The 26,316-nt window shown below is 37.5% G+C and overlaps 1 protein-coding gene across 8 annotated transcripts in view; it reads right to left on the bottom strand.

Annotated features, from left to right (window-relative positions):
• Positions 1-26,316, bottom strand: part of RASAL2 (RAS protein activator like 2) — a 339,256-nt gene that overhangs the window by 146,282 nt on the left and 166,658 nt on the right. For all 8 annotated transcript variants that reach the window (XR_011996350.1, XR_003235319.2, XR_003235318.2 and 5 more), the window contains exon 3: positions 10,955-11,081. Coding sequence is in view for 5 of the 8 variants with exons in the window: in XM_026001231.2 (XP_025857016.1) it covers positions 10,955-11,081 (127 nt within the window). In the remaining 3 variants the exon portion in view is untranslated. The remainder of the gene's footprint in view (positions 1-10,954; positions 11,082-26,316) is intronic.

Below are 26,316 nucleotides of genomic sequence, written 5' to 3'. Positions count from 1 at the left end.
GGATGGATATTTCAGTTGGGTCTGCTCTTGTATTATTATAAACGATGCGATGACTATACGAGTAGGGGTACAGTAGAGGTTAGACTGCTTCTAGAGTAAAAAGGATGGTTATCTTTCGCAAAATGCATCCTGCAGAGGCTGCCCTCTACAGAAACAATTTGGCATTAGTGGACAAGAATGCTTATTTCCTCCTATCCTTCCAAAACAAATATTTTTATATTTGCTAATCTCATAGGTAAAAATTGGCAGCTCCTTGTAGTTTCAACAAAAGCATACTGACTATATTCAATATAATTGAGGTATAGCATCTTTTCCTTCTGTTTAAGAAGGAAACTGTATGCCTTTCCCTGTTTTTTAAGTTTTTGTGTTAATAAGACACCATATACACATAGTTTAGAGTCTACTCATTTTACAAGACTTGTTAATACAAATGACAACCCCCGGACCTCCTCTTCTAATACTGTTCCTTCTCCAGGAACAACAACTTTGATCTATCTTAGCCAATTCTTTTGGTAGTTACCATCAAATCTTAAGTAATACAGTTGTACTTACAATTTTTCCCATTTTTAGACATTATCTTTTGACTTCTCACTCATTTTAGACATTATCTTTTGGCCTTTCCACTTTTCCAATCAAAATGAAAATTTGATTCTTTTCCCCTCCATGACTACCCTAGAAGGTATAAAGACACTTCCTACTCCCTCACAGTCCCTATTTAGTCTCATAGTAATTTTGGTAAGGATAAACGATATTTTGACTACGTATGCTATGTAGAGTGCAGCCCCAAAGTGAATTATATGTATAATACAGCACCATGGTCAAGAAGAGAGATTCTGCAGGTAGACTGCCTGGGTTCAAATCTTATCTTTGCCATTTATTAGCTGCCTAGGTATTTAGACAAGTTACTCAACCTCGCTATGTCTCAGCTTCCTTATATTTAAATCAGTACCTTGTAGATTTACAAAGATTAAAAAGTTAATATATACAAAGTGCCTAATATGTAGAAGGTGCTATACAACCATTCTCTATGTCCTGAACTACATTTTGTTTTTTCCTATAGTTGTTGCCTGATTATTCATTTGTTTAAATTTCTGTGTGTTTGTTGTTAATTTAACCCAAATTTGCTTCAATCCTAAATTCGTTAAGTTCATTCCATTATATTAATTTTGTCTTCTTAGAGAAGACTTCACTACAGACTGCTGCAATCTGAACTGGCTGTCCTCATTTAAATCTGGTATACAGTTGTTTAACTCTATTCTCTCTATAGTGTTCTCCTGAGGTGTCCCTTTGTCTTCTCCCCTGTGTTGGATCTCCTATCCTATAATCCACATCCTACCCTCTCTTGGTGAAGAATATATTTCATTCGCTTTAGGAGAAATGATGTGTAGGAGATAACATTTTTGTTTAAATCTTGCATGTTGGGGATCCCTGGGTGGCTCAGTGGTTCAGCGCCTGCCTTTGGCCCAGGGCGTGATCCTGGAGACCCAGGATCAAGTCCCGCATCGGGCTTCCGGCATGGAGCCTGCTTCTCCCTCTGCCTGTGTTTCTGCCTCTCTCTCTCTCTCTTTCTGTCATGAATAAATAAATAAAATCTTTTTTTAAAAAATCTTGCATGTCTGAAAATGTCTATTTTATTCTCATGTGTGATTAATGGCTTATAGATAAACAGAATTTTAAATTTGAAGTAACTTTCCTTCAGGAGTTTGAAAAAAAAAAAAGGAGTTTGAGGGCACTTCTCATTGTTTTCTAGCTTTTGATATTGCTGATATGAAGTCTCATGCTATTCTGGTTTCTGATCCTTAGAATGTAATGTTTATTCTTTCTTTGGAATTTTGTAAGACTGTCTCCATGTCACCAAAGACAAATTAAAATTCAAATTTCCCAAAACTATGTCTTGCCATAGGCATTCAGTAAGCTCTTTCAATCTGGAAACTCCTATCTTTACTTATGGGAAATTTTCTTGAATTATTTTGCTAATGATTTCCTTCCCTTGTTTTTCTTTTTCTGGAACTCATTGTTTTGATGTTGGACTTCCTAGATCGGCCTCCTACTTTTTTTCCTCTATGTTCTGGGATATTTTCTCATTTTCATCTTCTAACCCTTCTATTGAGTTTTATTTGTTACAAACTTTTTAAAAATATAGAGCAGTTCTTTGGTTTTATGTAACATTCAGTTTTGGTCTCATGTATATAATATTTTATCTGTCTGATAGCAATGCTTTTTTTCTTTAAGTTTTCTGTTCCCTGTCTCTGTTCCTCCAAGTTTCTTTTTTCTATTTGTTTGTTTTGTTTTTTCTCTCTGGTTGGAGGCTTTTCTTCAGCTGTCTACTAGTCTTGGGAATGTCAGTATCTTGAGATCTTTCCTCTTGGGCTGGTTAAATACCCCAAATAGTACTCTTCTGATCTCCTGCCTGAAGGGTAAAGACAAGTGAGGAAAGACAGGTGGAAGGGTTTCATTATTCCATCTGTAGGCATTCACTTGATTTCCTTGTATAGGTGAAGTGCTCCGAGCTCTCAGTTTTGCCTGGTATGCTCCAATCTAGAGACTCTTAGATCCCCCACACCCACCCCTCAAACCCAGGAATTAGCCTGCAGTTTTATATTAGGATAGAAGCAAGGATAGGAAGAGCAATTGTTCAGTGAAATGGGGAATAGGGGAAGACCTAGGGATCTACTACCATTTGTTCTGATACTAGCAATTCCTGAGCTATTTAAAGATTCTGTAGTAAAAATCAGGTTTGTTTCTTAGCTTTCTTAATTGCCAGACTAAGACTTGGCTTTCTCAAGTCAGCTAGGTTATTTACCACATTCCGTCTGCTTTTCAGCTTTCAGTGTATTATTGTTATTATTTTGTCTGGTTGCTTTCTTCCTTCCCATTCTTCTTATCCTTCAAGGACCATGTCTTTAAAAGAAAATCTCTTTACTCTATAGTTATAGTCGGATTTCTGGAAGGAATATAATTAGATGCTTATGTTCAAACCACCTTTTTTCTCCCCAGAAGTCTAAGAATCTAAAAACCATTCCAGATTGCTTCTGTGACTCAGTCCTCCTTCCTACTCAATTCTCCAAACACCACAGTGGTGTGCTATGATTGATATTGCATTAGGATTAGTCTAAAGAGGCTCCTCACTTGGGCATCACATTTTAGAGGATCCGACTCTCAAGCTCTTGGGCACAGATCTCCACAGAGCTTGAAGGTACAGGCTGGGCTGTACCAAGCTGCATGTTTGAGAGGCTTCTTGTGATATGGAACCAAATTTGAAAATTCTAGCCTGGAATTCCAGATTATCAAAAATATATAGTCAAGGCTGAAGCACAGAACATACTTATATTTAGTGTGTTAAGAAAAAAAACTTCGTTAGAGACTAACTTAAATATTAAGACAGAGGATACAACTTTGTAATAAGCCTAGCAAGCAGCTGGTGCACTGCTCAATGCTTACTGCCTTCACGGATTCTCCTTCCCCTAGTCTTCTGGCTTTATAACCACCCTGACAATAGCCTAATACAAATGATCTATACAAATCAGAAAAGGAATCCTTCATTTAGGAACTTTACTGCCATCTGCTGGAAATTTTATGAAATTACTACATATCAATGACTTGCGCCCACCCAGAGTTGTTAGGCAATTTCATTTAGCACTGCCCTGGAAACCACCTTCACAGAAATGAACAAATCTCTGCTCTGTGGGGATGAGGATGTGGAGGAAGATAAAAGAACAAATCAGGAACCCAAACTTGCATTTACAAGTTGGAAGGAACTGTGATCTGTCACCTTGACTTAAAACTGAGAACTGATTTCCTCAGAGAAAAAACTGTCCTGCTGACCTAAATCTAGCTCATTAGGAGTAAAATAAAAATTGGCTTTAGTAAGTTAGATTGAGAACTTAACTATTAGTTTTTATTTTATTCGTACTAGTTTTGAGTTCTAAATAACTTCCAAAAAAATTAGGATTGTGTTCAAAAGTAATTGATATTTTGGAATTCAGTTGGCTAACAAATACAAGCTACTTCTTTCCAATGGACAAACCTGATTAAATCGGATTGAAGGCAAGCCAGTTCTGTTATAATGCTTGCTTTGAAAATATAAACATTACACACCACAACAGACAAAACAGGGCACAATCTGTAATTCGGTGAATTTTTTGTTTGTTTATGCATGATTTCCTCTGTGAACAACACAGGTGAATGAAGAACACCACACCCAGTGGAAGCAAGCCATGAATGAATACACAATAAAAATGCTCACATACATACTTCAACCATCTACCAGCTACCTCACTTCACCACATGTGCTACAGGCCACGCTCATCCACATCTTGTATAACAGCATTCTATTCAATTTCCAAAAAACTTTCTTTCCATCACTTCATAGTCAACTTCCAAACTACTCTGATTCTCACTACCACAAGTAAATTTCCCAGATTTTTTTCAAGTGAAAGTACTATATTTATTATAGTATTCATGTATTTTACAACCATTTAACACATGTAAAAATGTGCTACCATTTTTATTTTGTTCCTATTCTTTCTAATGTGTCATCAACCAAGTTTTTTAGTACAGTACCTCTGATCCCCTTTTCCCCTAAGACCTGTGATTTTTATTGTGCAGTTTTGCATGGTGATGTGATTTTTAGAATCACATGTGCCACATTATAGAACTGACTGTACATGGTTATTTTAACCTAGAGTCAAGTCCATTCTTCTAGAATATTATCATCAGCATTACCTGTGTATCTTACAGAGTCTTATAGACTTCAAAGAAATAATATATACAGGCTCATAATTTTTAAGAAAACTCAAAACTACCCAACCAAAAGCTTCAAGGGACATTATTCAAGGGTCATCCATCTTAATTATCCATAGTATTTTTTTATACTTCTTGAGCTCATTTGACCTTTCTTCAAATAACTTACGTATCACTGAGATCTAGAAATTAAAGAATTCAAGTATAAAGGCTAGATATTATGCAGCTATCTTAGCATGAGCTTACTTACTAGATATTGGTGATATAGTCTTAGTTTATTAGGCTACTTCAAAAACAAAAAACAAACAAGAGCTGCCATTATCCATTGAGCTCTAACTTCCTGAGCTAAAACTATCAGGCTACTGATTCTTTTTCATAACTGTTTTGATCACTTAAATATGTATTATCCTGAAGTACAAGCTCTGCCTCTATTGGTTTTACATACATATAAATATATATTATAAATTCATTATATTATGTCATAATATTATATATTATATACATATAATATTTATAAAACTTAGTATTAGCCAATTTATATTACCCTAAAGCACAAGACTTGTTTCTATTGGTTTTATATATGTACATATTATATATTAAATATTATGCATTATATTTTGCATATATGTTTAATATTAACAATCTAAATATTGAGTACTATATCATACACACTATGGAACTATTTACCGGCATTTTTAATTCTATTACTTTGAAAAGTGGAAGAATATGTTTTTTATAATATTAAATCTTCGTTATTCACATGTCCCCTATTTTCAATATTATTATTACTACTCTATATATTCATCGAAGATTCTAGCACCTTGAAAATCCCTCATAAATTATCTAGGTACTCCTAATAATGTTTTGGGAGTAAAAAGAGACTCATCATTAGTTTATACATAAAGTTAGAACTGAGGCTACTTTAATAAAGAAAGAAGGTCAGGGTTAAGGCTAAGGTTTGAATAATCAGTATCCTCTACTTATTTTGATTAAAAGAGTTAACTTTTCTTTTTGAGATTTTATTTATTTATTCAGGAGAGACACACAGAGAGAGGCAGAGACATAGGCAGAGAGAGAAGTACGCTCCCTGTGGGAGCCTAATGTGGGACTTGATCCCAGGACCCCAGGATCACAACTTGAGCTGAAGGCAGATGCTCAACCAGGCACCCAAAAGAGTTAACTTTTATAATAATTTTATAAATGCCTTGGAGAGGATATCCTGCTTTAATAATAATTTTCTTCAAAGTTGGATAGTTGGCATTTTCTAATTAATTAGAAAGAATTTTGGTTATGTTTATCATGTTTATGATATCTACAAACAAGTACTCTTATTACTCATTTCAGGCTCCAATTTTGCTTTGCCTATCCGCGCATGTGACCATGAACCTTCCTGACATGTCAGAGTAATGCAACAAACAGAATAAACAAGAGTTCCTGGTTCTCCTGTGTGCTATCCACCAGCCAGGCATAGACAAGATGCAGTAGTAGATAGAGTTTCTTCTGTAAATGCACACTTCACGAAAATGCTGTCCACTGTTCAGCTTCCCCCTTTCTCCCTATTTCACAGTGTTCTTGGAAGGTATTTGATGACTTTTTTTTTTTTTTAGATTCTACATATGTATGTATGTATTTGAGAGAGAGAAAGAGTGCACGAGCAGGAGGAGGAGCAAGGGGAGAGGGACAAGTAGACCAGCAGACTCCATCCTGAGCGTAAAGCCCGATGTGGGGCTCAATCCCATGACCCTGAGATCATGACCTCAAGCTGAAATCAAGGTGGATACTGAACCAATTGAGCCACCCAGGCTTTTTTTTTTCTTTAGGCTGAATTCACGTAGGTTATATCTCCATTGAAAATTAATCTTTACTAGTTCTAGTCCATGCGGTCAATTTATACACTGCCCAATATTGTTAGTATGCAAATAAAGTAATATCTGAAGAACCATTTTCCTTTTGAATATTCGAGCAAATCATGCTTTGCATAGTTTGAATTTGGAAAGTCTTTCATGAATAAATTAAAATCTGGATACTGTCACCAAGGGTAGGTAGTTTTTTCTAGGTTTACTAAATCTGTAGATGGGTGCTCTAGAGATGAGGTTCATATGCCTTAAGAAAACATCTCGTTTTCAGTAGAAAAGAATTTGGTGTCTCAAAATCTATGTCAAATGCCACCGTATGCATAAATTTTAGTATATTGGGTAATCTTAAACTGCTAAATGCAAGAGTCTGAGAAGGACTGAGCAAGAAGTACATTCTGTGCTTAACTAATACCCACTCTGCTGCCTCATACCTCATACATACTTCCTTTCCCTAAGTTTCTGACATTTATTAGGTTCTCATCAGTGTAAATTTGCTCATGTTAAACAATGTGTTGAGGCACAAATATACACCTTCCCATCTTCTTACGTGCCAAGGCTCTTTAACCAGTTCGAAATCTCTGAGGTACAGTTAAATTGGCAACCACTATAAAAGTTCTTCACGTATCCTTTACAGTCACAGAGCTCCTTTCTGTTATAAATTCTCTTAAGTACAGTAAAAGGGGCATGTTTTTCATGAGTGGGCATTTCTCTGTAGGTGACTGCCTCACCTGAAATCAAAGTGTATACTATGATTTTTACCTCTGCAAAGACTGATCAGTGTTTGGGGTTTCTCTACCGGAGAACAAAGAGAATCCAGAGCTCGAAGTGCAACAACTGTGCAAGACCAGAAAGGGTTGCCCCATACACACTTGACTCATCTGTCTTATTTGGAAACAAAATTATGGATTTTTATTCTTCTTCTCTTTGCCAGTGCTTCATTATTTTCCTAACCTCTAAATGTTGTCCCAGTGCTTCATCTTCTACCTACACACATTTCCCTGGGGGTTTCATTTAACTTCATGGCTTTGAATACCATCTATTTGCTAAAGGCCTCCAATTTCTTTCTTTTTTTTTTTTTTTTAAAGATTTTATTTATTCATGAGAGACAGAGAGAGAGAGACAGAGAGAGAGGCAGAGACACAGGCAGAGAGAGAAGCAGGCTCCATGCAGGGAGCCTGATGTGGGACTCGATCCCAGAACTCCAGGATCATGCCCTGAGCCTAAGGCAGGTGCTAAACCACTGAGCCACCCAGGCATCCCTGAGGCCTCCAATTTCTATCTCCAGTCTGTACTTTTCTCTTGATTTCCATACTTGCATATTCCTACTTGGGTGTCTTATTAAAGACCTTCAAACTCTGTATGTCCAAAATTGAGCTCCTGGTCAATTCCACTTTCAAATGTGCTTCTCCCAGTCTTTTCCATGAACTTAATTCCCCTAGCTGACTCTAACCAAAAGACCTCATTCTTCTGTTTCTTACACCCCACATCCAAGCCAATAAGCAAATTCTGTTGGCTCTACCTTCAAATCCTGAATCTGGTCACTTCTCAGCCCTTCCGCTACTACCACTGTGGCCCAAGTCCTAGCATCTCCCATCTAGATTATTGCAATAGCATCCAAACTGGTCTCTGAACTCTCATTCTTGCATCCCTACTTTTACCAGAGAAGTCAGTGGCTCCCCATCTCACAAAGCAGAAACCAAAACCCTTATGATGACCTATAACACCATCTTGATCTGCTTGCCAAAGAGCTCAGTGATGCTCTCCCCCTTGTTCATTCCATGCCAGCCTCACCGGCATGTATGCTGTTCTTAGAACACCCCAAGCATATTTCCACATTTATACTAACTGTTCCTTTGAGTGGAATACCTCAACCTCAAGTATCCACATGCCTTACGGTCATTATTTTATCAGATCTTTACTCAAATGTCACTTAACAAGAGGCATGCCGTGGTTACCTTAGCTAAAATTACACTTCCTTGACATGTCCTATCTCCATTCCCTACTTTATTTTTTCTTTGTACTTATCACCATTAGCACAGTATATATTTCACTTCTTACTCTTGCTTATTGTCTGTTACTCTCAACAGAATGTAAGCTCCACAAAGGGACAGATTTTTGTTTATTTTTTTCACTGTTATATCTTGAGTGCCTAGAATAGCAACTGGCACATAGTTGTCACTCAATAACTATTTGTTACGTAAGTGAAAGGGTATTTTTTTTTTAATGTGAAAGGGTTTTTAAAAAATTAAAAATAAAAACCACACAACGTAATATACCACAGTAATAACACATACTATAATTAGTCATCAATAAGCTATCTATCTTCCTAACTACATAAGAATCTTCCAAAGGCAGAAATCTAACCTTATATCCTTTTTCATTCTTAGGTATTGAGATAGAATGTTACATATACAGCAATTACTCAATTAAATATTTGACAATAGAAAATTTTGCCTAAAGACAAACCACTAGGAGACAAAAAAAAAAAAAAAAAAAAAAAACAATAATTATCTAATTCAACATTAGACTGTCATGTAAGGAAGAATGGTTCTAAAAGCAGTCTTTTCCCCTCTGGTACTTATGAATGACAGCTTCCAGTGCTAATTTAAGACAACCACTCCAAAAATGGTCATGGACCCTATGAATCTAGATGGCTACCATACTTGTAGTCAAGGACAGGGGCAGAAGGTTGGCTCTGGACTAGATAACATGGCCACTCATCTTAGTTTATCTTTGGGACCAGTACCTGGAATGGTGGAGATTTTTAAAGAATTACTATGTAGTTCTCTCTTCTATAAGATGGCAATAATTCTTCCAGACTATGATTACACATCCTCAAAATTAAGTGACTTTTGTGGGTCAAAAGTTCCTGGAGAAGTGGCAAAGAGAGTCATCAACATAACATTACAAATAATGACAGCAAAAGAGGTGAAAGAAGGTGACTCCGGGCCAGTCCAAGCCACAAAGAACTTCTATGTGAAATATAAATAGGCTAAAATGGTTACACCCAGACAGGTTTGCAACATAATTTAGGCTCACCTAAACTGGTTTGAACACATGCTAAAGAAGTACAGTAGGGGAGGGGGGAGCACCTGGGTGGCTCAGTGGTTGAGTGTCTGCCTTAGGCTCAGGTCATGATCTTGGGGTCCTGGAATTGAGTCCCACATTGGGCTCCTCGCACGGAGCCTGCCCCTCTGCCTACGTCTCTGCCTCTCTCTCTGTGTCTCTCATGAATATATAAATAAAATCTTTAAAAAAAATAAAATAAAATCTTTTTAAAAAAATAAAGAAGTACAGTGGAAATAAGATGAGAGGAAATCTTGATTTTCTCCAAGTATGACTCCTTGGAGAAAAATGTTTGTCCAATTTCTAGAAATTAGCAACAATTGTTACAGGTTAAAAAATAATAATAATAAATAAAGAATCCAGATTATGACCACGAGTTCTGAGTTCCATTTAGAAAATGAAATGAAGAAAGGGGGGGGACCCCAAACCAAAAAACCAAACACTGATTTTCAAAAATACAACCAAAAGTACAGAAAGATCCATATTAAATACAGAGACTATAAATGATTTCCTATTATTTACCTATCAAATGTCTATGATTTAATGACTAGGTTCACTAAGCAAATATTAATACAACAATGAAAATACCAAAGCACTCCCTAATTTTCAAATTATTTATTTAATCTTAATTATGTTTCTTTAAAATTACCTGACCTGTCTAATAACCTAAATATCCACTGGTAAGCACACAAAACATCAAATAGAACATACTTGGTAGCAAAAGGGGAGAGTTGTTTTGATACTGACATTAATTCCTATGGTGTATAACTCGAATGGGTTTTTTTTTTTTTTCCCATTTCTCCCTTCTGTCACCCACTCCAACCACGAATATAACTTATGTGGGACATGCAAAATTAGCTCATCCAAATTAGCCTGATCCAACATTACATAAGGCAACATCAGTAGCTGTGTGAACAGGACACAAACTATTCAATACCAAGTTTCTACACAATACTGGCTCCCCCACAAATCTTAGTGCTTCAACAAGATCACTTAAAGCTCTTTCAAAATTTAAAGCCAAGGAATAAACTCAGAAACAGCACATGACTTAGGACTGTATAGCAAAGGTACTAGCACTCAGATAAATTTTCTTTCTGCAAAATAACTTTGTGGCCACTTGATTGTAAAGAACAGAACTTTCTATGACTACTAACTCTATGTTAACATATGATATTTCAATGCACTTACTTAACAGGAAAAGCAGGATGTTTTGTGTTATTCTAACACACAATAACAAGCCCATAAATTACCAGATAAAAGTTAGGAATTTTTTCCTTTTATTAGCATACCCAGTTTGGTGGCGCCCTCTGGTGGGTACTCAGGAAACTGGCCCTCGGAAGGGACACTGACGGTTCTCCTCAGGCATCGCCCTTTGGTGGAATCTGTCTGCTGCTCCTGTCCTCCCTCCGCAGGTATCTAGTGAACCAAAAGAAAAAGGAGATGAAACTTAATAGTGAACTTGCCATAACTACCTTCTGACTGAATAATATTTTTAGTTAATAAAGACAGGAGTTTGTAATCATTAGAGCAAAGTAGATGAAACATAGAAATCAGGTATTTACAATGGTAAGATATTACCAACCCCTTGTCAGGAAGTTTTTCTTTAAAAAGAAACCTGTAAAATCAAGAAAGGTGAGCATATAAATTAGCTTACCTGCAGTACAGACAAGTCATATCCAGGTGTGTGCCTGCTTTGGGAGCTATGAAAACCAAATAAAACACCCACACAAATAAAAGATTCTTATACATCAGTAACTAGTCCACATGCTCCAATTCTAGCCAATGCCCAATAAGGTAAATGGAAATAAAAGCCAAACAAAGAGACTTAGCCCCAAAACTCAATTTAAAGAAGGTTTTTGTTAGTTAAGAGTAGTAAAATCACCCAAATTTTTTTCAATTTTACAGTTAAGCACTTGGAGATAGTTAATAAAACATATTTCAGTGGAACATAGCAAGTGTTGCTTGTATATATAGAAAAACAACTATGAATGGTACAAAAGATCTCTAATACCAATAACTATCTTAAAACTTACAAGTTATCATTGTAAAGTAATGGGATGACCCTAAGTTCCTTTTTTTTTTTTTTTTTTTGGTAATATACTAAAAGATCAAATCATTTTAGTTTAGTGGTAAAGAGCACAGACTTTTTACAAAGATATTTTACCAGTAACCTTTATCAGAATTAACAATAGTATGGGTAATAACTTATATAGTTGGCAGAATTTGTCAGTAATTAAACATAGTTTCCATTCATCTAACTCCAATACTGAAATTTCAACAAATTTCAATAATAATGATTAGCAATGAGTGCTGACTTTGTACAAGGCTAAGGAATTTACATGTGTGACATGATGAGCAAGCCATTACTATTCCCATCCCCTTTTTACAGACAAGGAATAATTTATTTCTCCAAAGATTACAGGGAACACATATGAACATTAACTAATCCAATAAAATTGGGATAGATACAAGCTTAACTGTATATGCTTCCTGCCTTGCCTCAGTAATGCAACTCCTTTGACTGGGATCAAGGGGATGATAGCAAGGGAAACTCTGTGTTACAGAGAATATGAAGAGCAAAGTCCTTATGTCCTCGTAAGATCTGAAAGTTTGTACACTTTTTATAGGACCAAAAAGTCCCCAGTTTCTCATTACTGTAACTATAGTTACTACTAGCACATTGAGAAACTACAAGGCAGAATGAAGAAAGATAAAATTCTAAAAATTAAGGGAGATCAAATAATAGCATCAATAAAGACATGAACTCTTCCAAGAGTACTCTGTAATTTAAGATTTTACGAACAGTAAGCTAAATCATCAGAATAGAAATTATATTATCTCTACTTAAATAATTAAAAGACTAGTACCAAGAAGTTAGATAATTCCTTCCTAGTAAGAAAGGCAAAAATGTATTCTCTACCTGCCTTCAAAGTAGGATAGAATGGGGGTAAGTTTCGTAAAAAAAAATTAGTTTCAATCTTTGAACAAACAGATGAACCTAAATAAACACAACCATTTTTGTGATAGCTCTAAAAATGCCTATTATCTGATATAATGAAAGCCTACACCACACAGAAAAAAGACAGTGGCTATTTTTTATACTTTAGGAAGAGATAACCTATTATGATCTTTTCTGTGGAAATTTATACTGACCATATCCAGTAAAAAGGAAGAAATGGCTTCTATTATATACTTTGTGTCTAACATATCTAACGAAGATAAAAATAAAATATATCAAACTTCTTACTTGGGCCTAAAATTCACTCACACAACTATTTTGTCAAAATTTTATTTATTTAGTCAAAATATTTATTTATTTATTTATTTATTTATTTATTTATTCATTCATTCATTCATTCATGAGAGACACAGAGAGAGGCAGAGACACAGGTAGAGGGAGAAGCAGGCTCATTCATTCATTCATTCATGAGAGACACAGAGAGAGGCAGAGACACAGGTAGAGGGAGAAGCAGGCTCCATGCAGGGAGCCTGATGTGGGACTCAATCCCAGGACCAAAGGCAGACACTCAACCACTGAGCCACCCAGGCGTCCCTTTGTCAAACTTTTAATGTAGATTCTTTGTTTCCCACTCTTGAAACTTAATATATGATCAAAGGTCTTATTCAAACTATCACTTTAAAGATTAGGGCACTGAATCTCTGACTCAAGCTATAAGGGAGAATAGTGTTGACCTTTATTCTAAACCTGCGTTTCTTAAGAATTATTTTACTTTCACAACACTATTGATTGATTCTTACCTAAAATAATTTTTAAACCTACTGACCTACTCTGAAAATTAGAGGGATCATATTCCAAGTATCTTCAAATGAACTAATTTGGAGTTCACAAATCTTAGAACATAGCCAGAGGTTCAGTTTTTAGAAAGTCAATTTTAGAAAAGCAATTTTGTCCTTTCTGATTGCCTTAATTTAGTTTATTAGTTCACATTTATACTGAGTAAGTCCTTAAATATTACATATCTTCCCACTTTTAAAACATGAGAGGAATTTTTTTTTCTTTTAACTTTTTTGTCCTTATACTGTGTTTCTGAGTCCTCCTTTTTCTTCAGAGGAGGGAGGAGGATGTGTCAAATGCTTTAATTCATTCCATCTTAAAGATTTATTTATTTTAGAGAGAGAGTGTGTGTGAGAGAGAGAGAGCAGAGGGAGGGGCAGAGAGCGTGGGAGAGGGAGAGAAAAGCTGAATCAGACTCTACGCTGAGCGTGGAGCCCAACACAGAACTTGATCCCAAGATGGCGAGATCATGACCTGAGTCAAAACCAAGAGTCTGACGCTTAACCTACTGAGCCACCCAGGCGTCCCTTAATTCATTCCAGTTTAGATGTGGAAAGAACATAGTAAGAAGTAAATGGCTTCTCAGGTATCTAAAATATGTTAGTAACAAAGTCAAACTGAATCTCTGACTCCTAGTCCCCTGTTAGTTCCAAACCATCCATGACAATAAAGAGGAAAATGGCACAAATAAATCAGGTTACTTAGAAAACATTATATATATAACATATACCTCTGTATTGTCTGCAAAATCTCCTTTCATTTTGTTTAGGATTACATAGAAATTCATTTCGATTTCCATCTCAGTACATACAGATGACATGGATAGTCAAGTACAGGAAACCAAGATCACACTAAGCAAAAGAAAGCAGTCCTGGGGCGCCTGGCTGGCTCAGTCGGTATGTAGAGCATGGGCTCTGATCTTGGGGTCATGAGTTCAAGACTCATGTTGGATGTGGATCCTACTTTAAAAAAAAGAAAAGAAAGCAGTTCCTAAAGAATACTTTAAAAATGTTCAGGTCTACTATATCATTAGGACCTCCAGCTTCCTTATCTCCTTAAGTAGTGGCTCTCAAAACAAGTGGGCATCCAGGCCCCAGCATCAGCATCATCTGGAAACTTGTTAGAAATACACATCCTCAGGCCCTACCCTGAATCTACTGAATCAGAAACTCCAGGAGTGCAGCACAGATATGCATGTTTTAACACACCTGCAATGCTCACTAGAGTTGAGAATTGCTGCCCTAAGGTGTGGTTTTTTTTTCCTTCCTATCCTGGCTAAGCTTCTCAAAGTATCATCCACAACAGAAGCACTCAACCTTGGCTGTAAATTATAATCACCGAAGGGAGCTTTAAAAGACAGACACGTAGACCACTCCTAGACATTCTGAGTTTAGGGGCTGGAGTGCAGTCTGGGTACTGAAAATTCAAGACTTCCCGTGTCACTCTAATGTGCAAGCAAAGCTGAGAACCATTGATCTATTCTCAGTACCTCCAGCTTTAATTATTTGTTTATTAATCCCTGACCACCAGTACTAAGTGGTGTGGAGGTATGAATGCAGAGACATAAGTAAAATCACTTAGCTTTACTAAATCTTAACTTCTTCATTTCTGAGTCATGATCTTTCTGGTCTCTCAGCTGGATGCCTGGGGTAGTAAGGCTTTAAAAAGGTCTTTCACTGGCAAAGTCAAGTCTCTCATTGTTTAGTACAATCACTAGTATCTCTATTTTGTTCTTAACATTTCAGTTGCTCTCTGGAAAACCTGGGTAGACTTGCCCTGACCAAGTGTAGTCTGGCCCTTGGCCAAAGACGTGCCAGTATTCTTTCCAGCAGATTCTAGCACCATCACTTGCAGAATTCTGCTCCCTGCCTCCTCAGTTTCGTGGGACTACTGCACTCTGCTTGGACTTCAGATGGAGGACCATATTTGGGAAATGGTATACAGCAGACAGCCAGGGCAATGGGGATGATCACTGTCTTTAGCTGTGTGTTGTCCAATGCCTGAAACCATTATATATAATATATATACTAAAATCTATAGGGCAGCCTGGGTGGCTCAGCGGTTTAGCGCTGCCTTCAGCCCAGGGCCTGATCCTGGAGAACCGGGATCGAGTCCCACGTCGGGGTCCCTGCGTGGAGCCTGCTTCTCCCTCTGCCTGTGTCTCTGCCTCTCTCTCTGTATCTCTCATGAATAAGTGAATAAAATCTTTAAAAAAATATAATAAAAATAAAATAAAATCTATATATATAATCTATATATATATATATATTTATATAATATATATACTAAATCTCTAGTTTTATGGGTTTTTTGGTTTGTTTGTTTTGCAAATGGGAGGGCTAGTCTTATACCATTTACTCCATCATAGCTGGTGCCAAAACTCTCATATTATCTCTTATCCTAACTACTAATACAGTCTCTTCATTGATGATATTCTGCCTCTTAAATCTATCCTTTATATTGTTATCAGAATATCTCCAAAATGCAAATTTGATCATGTCATCCTGAGGCTTAAAGCCCTTCAATTGTTCTCCTTCACCTCCAGCAGTGTATAGAAGTATGTGACAGTGAGGAGGTAGCTCTCTGCTTCAACTAGAGCATAATTCTGAGTTTATCTGTTATACAGGGCTTTTGTATAAGCTTTTTCACAAAGAAAAGGTTCTGCTACAAGAGTGTTTTAAAACTACTAACAGAGTAAGTGTAAGCTCCCTAATTCAGTATATACCAGGTTTTCCACAATCTCACCACTGTCTGAGTGTCCAGCTTCATTCAGATTACATTACATTCTAGGAATACCAAATTGCTTTCATTACCCTAAAATATTCCTTATTTTGTAGTTTAGTGCTTTGCTTATTAGTTGGTTCTAGTTGGTTCTCTCAGCCTGAAATATCTTTCCTCACTTTCTTTTCTCATCTATACCTGCCAGTAAACTCCTAATTCATCTTAAAGCTTAGGACAGGCATTACCCCCTCCAGAAATCTTCTCCTCCTACTAATCCCCTAAGGGAAGGTTACGGTATACCTTCTTCAGTTTCCTCCAGTAACGGATCTTTCTCTGTCACTACACTTATTACACTGAATTATAATTATTCGTTTGTACAACTAATTCCGTGTAAGTCAACAGCTTATACCTTACCAGTCAATCCCCAAACCTTAAAATAGCCCCAATCCACAAATAATGAATATTTGGTAGCTAGAGATGGGGGCTATGTTAGGCAAAGGAAAAAATATAGCATCGGCCAAGAAGTTGTAAACATACAACTTTTGTTTTGGAACAGGGAGTAGGCCAATTTAGCTAGAGCCTCTAGAAGGGTAGTAAAACCTAAAACCCCAAAAATATATTATGATTGCATTGGGAGGGTTTTAATACCAGGTCATACATAATTCAGGAAGCACTGGGAAACTATTTCAGCTTTTAGATCAGAGGAATGGTCGTCTCTTCATTAGTCTGTCTCCTTCCTATCTCTCCCTCTTCCCAATCTTAATGACACAGATTACGGTCCTTTAGAATAAATGAATTTCTTTCTCTACTTTAGCTATTTATCAAATGCCATTTAAAAAGTATTTGTCTTATTTCCACAACTAAGTTTGGTATGGGGGAGAGAAAGGGGAAGGAACTGTGTTTTATTCTTTATAACTCCTAGCTAGTAAATTCACTCACAGGGGCACACTATGTATCTGCTGAAAAGCCTGAAAATGGTTCTGAATGAAATATGCCATGAGTAGTTCACCCCAGGATAAATAATAGTTGATTTTTGGCTGTTTGCACAAAGCCTAAATGCTATTTTCATCAACATATTTGAATGAGAGTAATGCTTTCCAAAAGCAATAAAAATATTCTAAGATATTTTTAAATTGCATTATTAGTACCTTGCTGCTTATATGCTACCATCCAGCTTTCAAAATTCCAACCACAGAAAGTAGAGTCTGAATGGAGAAAAATGGAGCCACGGTTATCCTTCCTAATGGGTTATTATTGCCAAGAGAAAGAAACTCACATATTTAGCTTCTTTTTTTTTGTATTTTTATGCTGGCTGTACCTTGAAGGGTTCATGATTGTCTCTCTGCCATTTCCCTCCACTCCTAATCTCTCGTTTACTTGGTCTTATCTCTTGCGAGCAAAATGGAATTCAAATGGCCTCCTACACCCTCTTTGAACTGGGCTGGTGCCAAGCCAGCTGGGGCCTTTGCTGGCATTCGGGCAGGGAAGTATATTTCATAACACACATAAGCAATGTCTATTTGGCACAATTTGCATGAAGCAATTTACTGAACCAATGAGTCATTTCTCAAGGTGATACTCCTGGCAGACTTCTTTCAGCATTCTGCCCAGACCTACCCTTCTGTTATATTCTCAAATTGGTAAGTGGTGTATTTAACACTCTTCTCATGTATATCCCCCAAGCAGACTTGTTCCCATTTCTGACAGGAAACATGCAGAGTTAGGAGAGAGCACTAAAAGATCCCACACACTGAATACATGAGTGATACTAGACTAATATAATCCTCCTACATTCCAGCAGTGCCTGGCTAAGGCTTAATTTAAATCCTTACAGAACCTCTTAATTATCTTTTGAAGACAGCAGTAAACAACCTGGTGATTAGTTGATTAAGGTTTAAAACAGCATTTTAAGGTAATTTTAGAAGGAAATTCCTTAAACTCCTTTCTTTCAATGAATTCTATATTTTCAATGCAAAATTCAAGAGTAAGTGTTATACTCTTCATGGTAATGTGGGTGAAAGCTAGAAAAGTGACAGCATACTCTGGTCCTTCCACAAAAAAAGTGGGTTTCTAATCTTTTCCTGTAATGAAATTAACAATATATTAAGCTTATCATTTAAGAAGCAGGTACAGCAATGATTTTACAATTTCTTATCAGAGAGACTTAATCCAGTTTTTCCAACTTAACGGTAGAATATACCTGTCTCAGGGCATTACACTGTCTCTGTATCTGCTTTGTACCCTCATCATCCCTTCATCATCCCTTACCAGGTCTACTATAGTCATCTTAACTCATGTACTTCCTTCCAATCCCTTTCACTCAATTTTCCACATGATCAACAGAGTTACTTTTCTAAGAAGCAAATCTGATGATGTTACTGCCCTGTTAAATACCTTTCCATGGTCTAAATCACATCCAGAAAAACATCCAAATTCTTTAGCATGGCCTTCAAAGGCACTTTATTATTTGGTTCTTGCCAGCTATCGGCTATATTTTTTTTCCTCTTGCAAACTTTATTCCAAGAATTCTCAACATTTTGCAGTTTGCCAAAGAGATGTTTCTCGACTTTGTATCATTATACATACTTGGAATATCCTTCCCTACTTTTCTTCCAGCTGAGCTTCTTTTTGTCCCTAAAGACATGGCTCAATCATAAATTTCTCTGTAAAATCTTTCTTGGCGTTCTTCATTTCACATCACAACCCACCCAGGCAATATGTCAGTTAATCTTCCCCTTATGGTTATGTTATAATTTTTGAAAAAAAATTATTGAGGCAAAATTCATTTAACCTAAAATTAACCATTTTAAAATGAATAATTCAGAGAAATTTAGTACATTCATAATGTTATACAGTCATCACCTCTGTCAAGTTCCAAATGATTACAGCTTTTAATTTACCTCAATGTGTCCCCATAAGACTACATCTTTGCAACCACAATACTGCACACATTATCGGTGTTCGATAAATAAATAAAAATGAATCAATATTCAACAATGGAAAAGCATCTATGGATTATTTTTCTCCTTTATTATCATCTAGTTTTTAGAAAATATATGGAATTAAGTCTCATATTCTGGGAAGATTTATAACATAAAACGAAAAAATAGAAAAAAAGGTTCATCTCTCAAATTTACATTAATGGATATTCAGAATCAGAGTCTATAATTTACCTTCTAAAAAAATTATTGGACAAATATTTATTGAGAAGTTATTTAGGTGTTGGGAACTGTTCTAAGCACTGAGGAATACAGCATTGAACAAAATAGACAAAATCCCTGCCCTAAACCTTACATTCTCGTAGGGCAAGGGAGACAATAAACATAACAAATAAATTATAAGGCATTTCAGAAGGTTGCAAACACTATGAGGGAAAAAAAAAAATCAGAGCCAAGTAATTATATTTGGGATAGAGATATGAGGAGAAGTTGCAATTTAACATAGGTTGGTCAGGGTGGGCTCTCTGCTTACAAAGAGTTGAAGGAAGTGAGAAAGTGAGTCATGCAAATATTTGAGGAAAAAGGTAAGGCTTAGCCCTTGAGGCAGGAAAGGAACATGCTGATGTGTTCAAGAGTCCTAACAATGCCAGAATGGCCGGGACAGAGTAAAGCTGGGGAAGTTTCTAGCCTTCAAAACTTGGAAGAATGGAGTTATCATTAATGGAGGTGGGGATGGCCTCTGGCAGGATTGGAAAAATTAGGGGTTCAGCGTGAGGCATGTTGGAGATATTTATTATATATCCAAGTAGGGATGTAATGGGCAGATGGATATACAGGTCTGGAGATGAGAGAGAGGTATAGACCTGAGACATAAAACTAGGAACCACAGCATTAGAGGGTACTGAAAGTCCTAAGACTGGATGAGATTCTAAAGAAGTGAGGCCTGAGGAATGAACTCTGTGGCACTCCCCTGGTCAGATTTAAAGAGAAGAGAAACGGGGATCCCTGGGTGGTGCAGCAGTTTAGCACATGCCTTTGGCCCAGGGCGCGATCCTGGAGACCCGGGATCGAATCCCACGTCGGGCTCCCTGTGCATGGAGCCTGCTTCTCCCTCTGCCTGTGTCTCTGCCTCTCTCTCTCTCTGTGTGTGTGACTATCATAAATAAATAAAAACTAAAAAAAAAAAAAAAAGAGAGAGAGAGAGAAGAGAAACCTGCAAAGGTGACTCAGAAGGAAGGAGGACTCCAGAAAAGCAGGAGGAAAACTAAGAGTGCACGAGGTCATAGAAGCCAAAAGAAAGTAGTTGTAGAAGGAAGGAGCCATCGACTGTATTAAATGTTGCTAACAGATTAAGTAGGATAAGAATGGAGAACTGACCCTTGGATTTAGTGAGGTGGAGGTCAGAACAATTCTGTCAGAAGGGTGTAAGAATCTGGTGGAGCGGGTTTAAGAAAGAATGAGAGGAGAAGAATTATAGACAATGGATTTAAAAGTTTTCAAGACTTTTTGCTGTTAAAGGAAGCAGAGAAAGAAATTGTAATTGTTGATAGAAGTGAGATTAATCCAGGCTTCTCTCTTCATTTAAAATGGGAAAAATTATAGCATTCTGATGGGGAATGATCCAGTAGAGAGCAAAAAATTAAAGATGTAAAAGAAGCAGGGGAGAATTGCTAGTGATACATCCTTGAATAGGTGAGAAGTAATGGAATGTGCACACATTGCACATGTGCACACATGGAGGAGCTGATCACTGGATTGTAGACAGGTCAACTATAGTTAAAACAGACAAAACAGAGTATAGGGAAACGCTTGCTTGGGGATGGGTAGACATTGTACATGGTTGGTAATGAAGTATCAGAAGTTCTCTTCTGGGTGCTTGAGTTTTCTCATTGAAATAAGCATCATAATAACCAGCTAAACGAAAGTAATAGATAAAGGATTAGAATAGAGGAGAAGTAGAAAAAAAAAGTCATTTTATAATTTTTTAAAAGATTTTATTTATTGAAAGAGAGTGAGAGACAGAGAGAGAGAGCGTGCCCAGAGGAAGAGGGAGAGGAAGAAGCAGACGCTCCACTGAGCAGAGAGCCCAATGTGGGGCCCAATCCCAGGACCCTAAGATCATGACCTGAGCAGACTTAACTACCTGAACCACCCAGGAGGCCCGAAAAAAAAGTCATTTTGAAATCATTTTGGACTGTACCACTCAAAGTGTGGTCCAAGGACTTGTGTTGTTCTGCAAATGTTATTGGCCTGCAATATATAATTTAACAGTACAGAAATTGAGAAGTATGCCTCGTGTGATCAATAGGTCTGTTTCATTGTACAGCACACTTTCCATGAACATGTACAATTTTCTTTACTTCTTCTTTTCCTATGTTATGATTATTCTGTGTATATTTATTGAATTGTAATTTCATTTTGGTTAAATCTAGTTAAAAAGTGGGACTTGTGTTTTTATGTCTTTTTGAAATTTTATTTTTCTTATCTATTCATTTTATCATATTTTGTTCACAGCTGGGTAGAGAAAAAAACTGGTCCTTTCCACACGTAGATTGAGAAGCACTAGTTCAAGAGAGTTCGACAATAATCAAGCTAGGAAAATGTTTTGTGATTGCTAAGTAGCATTAGGGGCTCACATGAGGTTTACAGCCATTAGTTTAAAGACCATCAGCACGATGGAGTGATCTTCTGCAGACATATTATGCTGCATGGATGGAGGGCAGGACCAATAAGGGACAGGATTTAACTGAGCTATCACATTGCCAAGTGAGAGTGATAATGCATGAGAAGGGCAAGGAAATAGTATGCAAGGGAGTAATTAGAATGGCTGACTATGGAATTCAGGCTGAGTGAAAAGGGAAGAGAGGTTATCAGAGGTATATGGGGTAGAAAAGGTAATAGTATCAATGGACCAATGGTCTCTGAAGGATTGTTGGAACAAGGGACGAGCTAGTAAGAAGATGATGAGGAGAGTATACAATGAATGCAATTAAGAATATGAAGAAGTTGCAGCGATGAGACAGGTTAGAAGAAAAGATCTGTGGAAGAAAGAGGTCAAGGACCTGAGACCCAGTGTGTTGGAAGAAGCATCTCTGCAGATCTTAGAATCATAACAAAGTAAGGCTGGGGTAGTGTTGAAGCTAATGATAATGAGCCAGAAGCTCAAATCAACAGAAAATGAAGAAGAATGATTGGGGGTTGAAAGTATTTGGACTTCTAGGAAAAATGGAGGAGGGCAAGAAGCAGTCGTGAAAGAGGAAGAGCACCTTCCCAAAGCAGCATGGTATGAAGGCTGTGGAAGAAAAACAGCCATGGGGATCCCTGGGTGGCGCAGCGGTTTGGTGCCTGCCTTTGGCCCAGGGCGCGATCCTGGAGACCGGGATCGAGTCCCACGTCGGGCTCCCAGTGCATGGAGCCTGCTTCTCCCTCTGCCTGTGTCTCTGCCCCTCTCTCTCTGTGATAACTATCATAAATAAATAAAAATTAAAAAAAAAAGAAAGAAAAACAGCCATGACTTGATAGGACCTCACAGAAGATGATATTCTCAGGGAAAATACAGGTTCTCTTGAAATCAAGAAGTTAAGGGATGCCTACAAAGAACAGCTGGAAGAAACAGCTGATTTTGCTGATTAGACTGTGGATTGCAGAGGGCATAGTGATAAAGTTTTATTTTTTTAGGATTTATTTATTTACTTATCTATTTATTTATGAGAAAGGGGGGTGGGGGCAGAGACACAGGCAGAGGGAGAAGCAGGCTCCTATGCCGGGAGCCCAATGCGGGACTCGATCCTGGGACTCCAGGATCGTGCCCTGGCCCAAAGGCAGGCGCCAAACCGCTGAGCCACCCAGGGATCCCCCTAATGATAGAGTTTTAAACAATGGTAAAAGAGGAGGAGAAGATGCAGACAGAAAAGAGGATTTACAGAGCCGTATACAGAGTATGGGAAATGAGGAGCTCCCATTTGTCCAGGGCTACTCAGGATGATGGCATAAAAAGAAATAAAGCACATAAGATACTGTTTTAGAAAATTATTCCTCATGAACAGGTAATTTATGAGACAAAGGGTGGGGGGGGGGGCAGGCTTGGAATCCTCAATTGATCAATAATCTTTAATCAGTGGATTTCACCTTAGTTCTAGATAAGGCATGTTTCTTGACCTTCTGCTCTCTATCCTGACACTATTTAATTTCTTACAATACTAAATTAAATAAAAGGTAAGGTCAGAAAGATAGCAAATGATCTATTCATATCACTCCTTACTAATACCTTTGATAAATGACTGCTGACAAAGCAGCTTGGTTAAAATGAACCTTTTCAATTATGTGTTTATTCAAAGTAAGATACCTAGAAATCTTCTATACTAATACTCACTCTACCAATTTTTATTATGTGTTCACTTAAGATAAACACAGCAACATGTGCTAGACTATCCCAGAAAACGCTGACCTTTATTATATTATTTTAATGAAATAAAACTTAATATTAAAATACTGGAAAAGGGTCATGGGTAGGGAGATGGTAACAAAAGTAAGGCAGATTTTTCCATGGCTGGAGAAAAAGAATAAGCACCACAGAGAGCACACAAGCTGGGCCCTCGCAAGTAAGACCTGTCTATTAACAGAAACTAAAATTCTTCTGTTGTTATTACCTTGGCTTTACTATATTAAAGACTGCTGAGTAAGAAGAGGGTTGGAAAAGAAAAGGGACAGAGAGAAGGAGGGAAGAGAAAAGGGAGCTAGGGATAAACAGCTCAGAGCTGAGAACTGTATTTCTGTTCACTTCTCAGGAAGGATGACTTACTACACTGATATTCTATATATAGCTTTTTAGGTATTTACTTCGATTTTTGGCAATTAACGTTTGTTCTTTGTTAAACCAGATCTTTTCTTCTCCTTCCCTCCCACTATCTCTTTTCTTTGTCAAGATGATACTCACTGACTTTTGTATGTTCTGGAGGTGGAAAGTAAAACAGTGTCGTGGACCTACCAAATCAGAATGATATCAAGTATCTGATACATCACCAATAAGCAAATGAGTTATTTGGATGTGGAAGGACTCTGACACCGTCATACTTGGAGTAAAGTAGTAAATAGTATATGATAAGTTCAAGGGTTTTTTCATGTAGAAGGACAAAAGTCTACCTAGAACTCGATGCCTGCACTAATTACATTCAGTCAGCCTCTCCAGATGTACTCTCTGCCTTCCTCTCCCTTGCTGTGTGTTTCAGAAAGCAAATCTCACAAAATACATTAACAGAAATCTTTTTTCCTCTGGCTTCAAGCTAAGTTTGGCTAGCAGGTAACAGCTGGCAAGACATCAGAAGGCAGGAAGAGAGCTGGAGTGTTTCTCCTCCTTTGCTTCCTCCCTGCTGGCCATCTCTGTTTGAGTAGAAGCTGTGCTCTTTTATGGGGCGTCACAGCAATTGTCATACAGTCCTCTCAGGCAACCCATTCTCTGGTTTCCAGAAGCACTATTCCCTTCCTTTGCCTAAAAGTCTAGGGGGATAACAAGCTTTCTGCTGTTACGAGTTTATAGTGCTTCACAGTCTTTGGTGGGTCCCTTCTGCTGCCCATGTCTCTGTAAATAGTCCATTCATTAAACCTCCTCAATTAATCCCCGGAGAGCGCCATTTATTACTTGCTAGCAGTTACACTGATATAACTTCCCATAACCCTTCTGGGCAATTTTTGGAGCCAGGTCTACCCAATGCAATCTGTTCTCATTCCAAATTACTCAACTCAATAATCCATGTCACATTCCTTAGTGAAAATCCAACCCCATCTTGTTGAACTCGCTCCTTCAAGACAACTGGATATCATCAGGACACGAGCAGCCCTTTAGACTTATAGGCATACCGCAGAGACATTTTAGGTTCAGTTCTAGAACACTGCAGCAAAATGAGTCAAATGAATTTTTTTGTTTCCCAGTACATATGAGTTATGTTTATATTTATACTGTAATCTATTTAATGTGCAATAGCATTATATCTAAAAAAAGTACATACCTTAATTTTAAGATACTTTATTACCAAATAATGCTAGCCATCATCTGAGCTTTCAGCAAGTTATATACTCTTTTTGCTGGTGGAGAGTCTTGCCTGGATATTGATGGCTGCTGACCGATCAGGGTAATGGTTGCTGAAGGATGGAGTGGCTGTGGCAATTTCTTAAAGCAAGACAACAATGAAGTTTGCCAATATAATGGACTCTTCCTTTCTTTAACAATCTCTCTGTGGCATTTGATGCTGTTTGATAGCATTTTACCCACAGCAGAACTTCTTTTAAAATTGGGGTCAGTCCTTTCAAACCCTGCCGTTGCTTTATCAACTACGTTCAAGGAATATTCTAAATCCTTTGGAGTCATTTCAATAATCTTCATGGCATCTTTGCTAGGAGAAGATTCCATCTCGAGAAACCACCTTCTCTGCTCATCCCTAAGAAGCAGCTCCTCATCCATTCACATTTGATCATGAGATTGCAGCAATGCAGTTCCATCTTCAGGCTCCCCTTTCAAGTCTAGTTCTCTTGTTATTTCTATGACATCCACAGTTACTGTCTTCTCTGAAGTCCTGAATCCCTCAGAGTTCTCCATGAGAGTTCGAATCAACTTTGTCCTCAAGCTCCTTTTAATGTAGACATTCTGACCTATTCCCATCCGTGCATCACAAGAATTCTTAATGGCATCCAGGATGGTAAATCCCTTCCAGAAGGTTTTCAATTTACTTTGCACAGATTCATCTTTGGCAGCTATAGCCTTATGAAATGTATTTTTCTTTTTTTTTTTTTTTTTTTTTTTGAGAGAGAGAGAGATAGAGCATGATCTTGCACACAGGTGGGGGAAGGGGCAAAGGAAGGCGGAGAAAAAATCTTAAGTAGGCTCTAATATAGAACCCAACACGGGGCTGGATCTCACAACTGTGAGATTATGACCTGGGCTAAAATCAAGAGTTGGTCGCTTAAGGACTAAGCCACTCATGAAAGGCATTTCTTAAAGAATAAGACTTGAGGGACAACTGGGTGGCTCAGTCAGTTAAGCGTCCGCCTTTGGCTAAAGTCCTGGGATTGAGCCCCACACTGGGCTCCCTGCTCAGTGAAGTGCCTGCTTCTCCCTCTCCCTCTGCTTGTGCTCTCTAATAAATAAATGAAATCTTTTTAAAAAAGGAGGGGGGGAGGAGGATGCAGAAGACCTGAAGAT

Source organism: Vulpes vulpes, chromosome 13 (genome assembly GCF_048418805.1).
Source record: "Vulpes vulpes isolate BD-2025 chromosome 13, VulVul3, whole genome shotgun sequence".
NCBI classification, from domain to species: Eukaryota; Metazoa; Chordata; class Mammalia; order Carnivora; family Canidae; genus Vulpes; species Vulpes vulpes.
Note: the sequence above shows the minus strand (reverse complement) of the source record. Positions and strands in the feature narration are given on the sequence as shown.